The sequence below is a fragment of the Ceraceosorus guamensis genome (assembly GCF_003144195.1).
Source record: "Ceraceosorus guamensis strain MCA 4658 unplaced genomic scaffold IE81scaffold_101, whole genome shotgun sequence".
NCBI lineage: Eukaryota > Fungi > Basidiomycota > Exobasidiomycetes > Ceraceosorales > Ceraceosoraceae > Ceraceosorus > Ceraceosorus guamensis.
The window spans coordinates 1,608-7,267 of NW_020290096.1; the positions used below are offsets into that span (position 1 = coordinate 1,608).

The 5,660-nt window shown below is 58.9% G+C and overlaps 3 protein-coding genes across 3 annotated transcripts in view; all 3 read left to right on the plus strand.

The window, feature by feature from the left end:
* Positions 1-2,517, plus strand: part of IE81DRAFT_306220 (aspartyl-tRNA synthetase) — a 2,687-nt gene extending 170 nt beyond the window's left edge. The window contains exons 2-9 of the mRNA XM_025512341.1: positions 1-167; positions 287-416; positions 541-694; positions 793-1,711; positions 1,808-1,874; positions 1,945-2,001; positions 2,105-2,249; positions 2,327-2,517. Of these exons, the coding sequence (XP_025366824.1) occupies positions 64-167; positions 287-416; positions 541-694; positions 793-1,711; positions 1,808-1,874; positions 1,945-2,001; positions 2,105-2,249; positions 2,327-2,457 (1,707 nt within the window). The 5' untranslated portion in view covers positions 1-63 and the 3' untranslated portion in view covers positions 2,458-2,517. The remainder of the gene's footprint in view (positions 168-286; positions 417-540; positions 695-792; positions 1,712-1,807; positions 1,875-1,944; positions 2,002-2,104; positions 2,250-2,326) is intronic.
* A 215-nt stretch (positions 2,518-2,732) lies between these two features.
* On the plus strand, positions 2,733-4,153 carry IE81DRAFT_368899 (hypothetical protein). Its single transcript, XM_025517188.1, has 2 exons — positions 2,733-3,164; positions 3,239-4,153. The coding sequence occupies exons 1-2, from the start codon at positions 2,955-2,957 to the stop codon at positions 3,848-3,850; spliced, it is 822 nt and encodes a 273-aa protein (XP_025366825.1). The 5' UTR covers positions 2,733-2,954; the 3' UTR covers positions 3,851-4,153.
* A 446-nt stretch (positions 4,154-4,599) lies between these two features.
* IE81DRAFT_368901 (hypothetical protein) overlaps positions 4,600-5,660 on the plus strand; it is a gene marked incomplete at its 3' end in the record, with an annotated part of 6,428 nt that continues 5,367 nt past the window's right edge. The window contains exons 1-3 of the mRNA XM_025517189.1: positions 4,600-5,070; positions 5,167-5,404; positions 5,490-5,525. Of these exons, the coding sequence (XP_025366826.1) occupies positions 4,896-5,070; positions 5,167-5,404; positions 5,490-5,525 (449 nt within the window). The 5' untranslated portion in view covers positions 4,600-4,895. The remainder of the gene's footprint in view (positions 5,071-5,166; positions 5,405-5,489; positions 5,526-5,660) is intronic.

The following is a 5,660-nucleotide window of genomic DNA, read 5'->3' on the forward strand; positions in this document are numbered from 1 at the left end:
CGCGACGCACCAACGACCATCGCATACACACGCAATTTAGCCGACTCGACACTGGCAACGAACATGACAACACCACAGGATGCGGCTTCGGCAGCAGAGGGCGCAGGAATTTCGCAAGCCGCGTCCACCAATGAGCAGGTAGAGATCAAGCAGGTGGAAGAGCTCAAGTGAGTGGGCGCAAAGCGATACGTGTCGTCTGCATGTCGAGAGCAATGTCATGGCGCCAGCGGTTCAGCCACACGCGTGCGCAATAGCTGACCATTCGCCATGATCTGCATGCTGACAGCGAGGATGGAACGCCGCTGTCGGACAATCAAAAGAAGAAGCGAGCCAAGGCGTTGGAAAAGGAGCGCAAAAAGGCAGAGACTGCTGCCAAGGTGGCCGCGGAAAAGGAAGCTCGGGAGAAGGCCGATGTGGTGCGTTGCGTTGAGCGTGTCGGCTCAGACTACTGGCATCACGCGAGCGTGTCGGCTCAAATACTCGCATCACGCTCACAATCTCGCCCTCGCTCACGCCCTTGCCCTCGCCCCCACCCCCCAGGACTTTTCCGCTCAAAATTATGGCGCACTGCCGCTCAACCAGTCGCAGGAAAGGACGGGCAGAGCGTATGCCAGCATCGCCCAGTTCAATGGCTCTCGCGATGGCGAAGCAGTCTTTTTCACTGCCCGCATTCAGACATCACGTTCGCCATCGGGTGAGTGCGCGGTGCGCCACCGAGGCAGTGCAGCGCAGCGATAAGCATTCCCGCTCATCTTGCGCGCCCCGCTCATCTTGCGCGCGCCCCCTCCGCAGCCAAAATGGTCTTTTTGACGCTGCGCAACCGCTTCGATTGCGTGCAGGCCGTGCTCGCTCAAGCTCCAGAGCGCGTATCGAAGCAGTTCGTCAAGTGGGCGGCCAGTCTGGTCCCCGAGACGCTCGTCGCAGTCGAAGGCACCTTGGTCAAGTCTCCTGTGCCCATCGAGTCAGCCACGGTGACGGTCAAGGATGCAGAGGTGCGCATCTCCAAACTGCACGTCATCTCTGCCATCACCACCGACGGCCCTCTGCCCTTTTACGTCGACGAGGCGGTGCGCTCGGATGCCGAAGTGGCCGCATCTCAGAGCACCGACAGGCCAATGGCCACGATCGGTCTGGACACGAGGCTCGACAATAGGGTGCTCGACCTCAGGACGGTGACCAATCAGGCCATCTTTCGCATCCAGCACGGCGTCTGTCGACTGTTTCGCGAATACCTCGAAGACGCGGACTTTATCGAGCTGCACACGCCCAAGTTACAAGGCGCGGCCACCGAGAGCGGCGCTTCCGTCTTCAAGGTCAGCTACTTTAAAGGCGATGCTTTCCTGGCACAAAGCCCTCAGCTTGCCAAGCAAATGGCCATCTCTGCCGACTTTGGTCGCGTGTACGAGATTGGCCCCGTTTTCCGCGCAGAGGACAGCAACACGCCTCGTCACATGACCGAGTTTACCGGTGTCGACTTGGAAATGGCATTCGACGAGCACTACCACGAGGTGCTCGACCTCTTGCGAAAGCTCTTTTCCTTTATTTTCCAGCAGCTGCCCAAGCGCTACGCTCGCGAATTTGCTCTAGTGAAGCGCCAGTACCCTGTGCCAGACTTTGAAGTGCCAGACGAGGTGCCTCGCATCACCTTTCAGGAAGCGGTGGACATGCTGAGAGCGGATGGTGTGGAAATTGCCGACAATGAGGATTTCAGGTGGGTCGCATGTACACCCATAATAGGAATGTGCTGCGCATATACACCCATAGTAGGAATGTGCTGACGTCGGCGCGCTACCCTCATGTCTGCCAGCACGGAGCAAGAGCGAAGGGTGGGCGCGCTCGTCAAGGAAAAGTATCACTCTGACTTTGTGGCTATTGTGAGTTGGCGTGCGGTGCTTGCGCGCGTGCTAGCCTGCGCGCGATGCTCAAGCCGTCGTCTTTCTGCAGGACAAGTACCCGCTCGCGGTCAGGCCATTCTACACCATGCCCGACCCGCAAAACCCTGTGAGTGAAGCGCGAGCGCACTGTCCACTCACCTCGCGGCACTGTCCACTCACCTCGCGGCACTGTCCACTCACCCCGCGCGCCCGCACGCGCTCCATCGCAGGCCGTGTCGAACTCGTACGACTTTTTGATGCGAGGACAAGAGATTCTTTCGGGAGCTCAGCGTGTCCACGATGCCGGCTTGTTGGAGAAGCGCATGGCGGAAGCTGGCATCAAGCCTTCGGACATGCCCTCCTATCTCAACGCTTGTGAGTCACGAGCGCTGTCAAAGGTTTCGAGGCGTGCGCGACGTTGACAACGAGTCTTTCTGGTGCACGTCACGTAGTCCGATCCGGATGTCCTCCTCACGCTGGCGCTGGTATCGGGCTCGAGCGCGTAGTCTTTTTGATGCTCGGACTAGGCAATATTCGTCGCGCATCGCTGTTTCCCCGCGACCCCAAGCGTCTCGAGCCTTGAGCAGCGCAAAACAAAAAATGGCAGCACCCGCAGCAGCAATTTTAGTCAATTTCCGAAGCTCTCTGACTGGGTCCGCAGGTTCGAGTCGTCGCGTCGAGCACTTGCTTGATCTGAGCGCGCGCGGATCGATGATCAGGCGATCGTGCATAGAAACTTTCTCCCCGATCTCTAGAATGTCGTGGTGCGCCAAGCATGTGGCACCGAGATCGTGCTGTTGCCTCTTTTCTTTTTTCCTTGTCGCGATGCAAAGTCGCCTCTTCCTTATCGCGTTATCGCGTTATCTACCAACACGCGCGCGCATTCGCGCGCAGGCGGCGCGCGAGCAGGTCAAGGTGCGGCAAGTGTTTTGAAGGAATTCCCACTTAAAGGCACGCACTCGACTTTTTGATCGGGTAAGCCTTGCTAGCGACGACACTTGTGGGCGCGCACACGCCCAATCACGAATCTCTCAGTCGTCGCACCCACGGCGTACGGACCGTCGATTCCTTGGCGTGAAGATGACCTCGACGACTCACCGACGATCGTCTCGTTACCAAGGCGAGGTTTGGTCCATAGCGGCCGGAACTGTGCTAGGCAGCACGGCCGTGGGCGCCGCGAGTCTGGCGTGGGTAGCGTGGAAATGGTATGAGAGCTCGAGAAAAGCTTCAGCCTCATCAAGCAGTCAAAGGCGAGCAGAGGTCGGAAAGGGGGGCGGAATTCAAGATGCGGTGAGCAGCGGGCGCGCGCGCGCTCAACTCACTCACTAGACTGATCATCCGCCTATCGACATTCACGTGATTAGGGCTTGACAGCTGCTGACGAGCGATCCAGCATGTCCATCGCTCTGCCAGCCGACTTTCAGCGCACGCAAGCGTCTTTGCATTCACTGCGAAAATTTCTCCAAGTATTGTCTCGTGCACATCTGGTCCACCTCTTGGCCTCTGCTGTCGAGGGTCCATCGAGTCCCCTACACGTGGAGCTCAGAGGTATCCCAGGCTACGATACGAGGCGCACGCTAGAGTACAGGAATGCAGGCGCAAAACGGATGCTGGTTGCTACGATGCGGTGTTGGGTTCAAGTAGAGGTTCGGCGCAGCGCTGCAGAGCACCACCACAACAGCGATGGCGCAACGGCAGACGTGGGTCGTCCATGCAGCTTGCAAGTGATTCTGATCTTGCCAGACGTTGCATTAGCAACAACGAATCTCGACGGTGACCAGACGTGGTCATGCACCGAGCAAGGCCTGCAAGATGCTTCGGCGGGGCCCACATCATCGGCGTGCCACGCTGTAGGCAACATTCGTGTCGTCGACTTGCGCTGCGAAGCGGACGCAGAGCTGGCATGGATCAGAGCAGCTCGCCAAATCACAGACCTCGCTGCCGAGCGACGTACCGCGTCTAAAGCATTGTGTTAGGGGCGCACCGCTCGATTGAAGGCCTCTCCTCTTGGAGTGAGCAGACAGTCGCGCACGGAATCTAATGCCACCATCTGCGCGTCCGTGTGTGTGGCCTGCTTTGCGACCATCGACGGAGGCGCCATCACCTCGAATGGAAGGCCGGGGGCCAGACTTCAAGAAGGGTAATAATCAAATCGTGAATCAAATGATTATCGAGCAAACGCTGCACATGTGAGCCGTGCGTGCATGTGACTTAAAGTCGTGAGTCGTGAGGCGGCAACGTTAGCCCAAGGTCTGTGCTATGATGGAAGCGTGGACCCGCGGCGGGTGTTGACGTGACGCGTCGCGTTGCGAGTCAAGAGTGATGTGCTTATTAATAATTGCGATGTGCGGATGGATGTGCGCAGCAGTGGGGAGTACCGTAAATGTCTGACTGCGTGCATGCACGGCACGGCACGGCATTCGTGACTTCTCCTGAAGCGGACGCGCGCGCGACGCCCCTCTCACATGCGCGTGCCCATGCAGCACATGCAGGGGGAAATCTGACGACGTGTCCGCGCGCCTTCTGGCTCCTGCGCTGCCTCGATCGCGTCCATGCAGACGCAGCGCTGTGGGTCACTCTTCGCAGTGAGCAGCATCATAACACGCCCGCCCGCCTGCTGCTGCTGAGATGGCGGTGCAACAATCGTGAATCGTGGATCAAGCAACGCAACAGGCGACATGCACGAGCGACTTGATTCTCACTTGCCTTTCCCTGCCAGAGGCGCGGGCGAGCGGGCGGTATACGGGACCGCGCATACAGCCGAAGCCGAGAGTTGACCCGACCGAGCCAAAAGTCCAACACCACCGCCCTGGCCACACGCCATCACCACGCCGATTCATTTACAACAGCATCCTTAGCTCTCGCCATTCGCCTGATCTTCACAGTCTCGCACGCCTGCATACACACATCAACACTTTCATCATGCGACCCTGAGTAGATTTCATCCACGCACCGACCACTTGAAATTAGCAGACAGACAGACGCCTTCTCTGCTCTCGCAGCGGGCCGACATCCTCCACGATGGTGCTACAAGTCATGCAGCCATCTGCCCAAGTCTCGCCAGTCGATGGCAAGGCAGGTCGAGATGTGAGCGGTGAAGCAGAGAAGCTGCTGGTGGAGAGTCGCAAGTCGGCAGGCGTCGTTGCCGCCATCACCGGCTCGAGCGCATTGAGCAGGCTGGCTGCCAGTGGTCCCAGTGAGTCGGCATCGCAGGGTTGAACCTAGACTCAAGAGGCGCACAAGCGTGTGCTCTAACCTCCGCTCTCCTCACCAATCACGCGCGCAATGCTAGCCTTGCTACCCACCCAAATTGCCGAATTTGTCACCTCGCTCTCCCTCTTGGCGCGCGTCTCTCTCAAGTCTGCCGCCTTCTTCATCGAAGTGGTGCTGGAAGGCGCAAAGTACGGCACAGGATTCGGCCTCGGACTCACTCGTCGAGCTCTCATCTCGGCCGTCGGCTCTGCTCGTGCTCTTCATGCTATAAAATCCGGCGAGGACTGGAAGCCGGGAGAGCTGACGCACGATGACCGGTGAGAGCGCGGACAGGGACAGCTGCGAACGAATATGCTCCGTGGCAATGCCTGCTGATCGCTTCGGCAATGCGACCTCCTCCAGCGACGGATTTCTCGCGGTCCTGGACAGGTACACCAGGTGAGTCCCTCGACTGCAGGCCTGCACGCACTCTGCTGAACACACCCCGCACGCACTCTGCTGATCACACCCCGCACGCACTCTGCTGATCACACCCCGCACGCACTCTGCTGATCACACCCCGCACGCACTCTG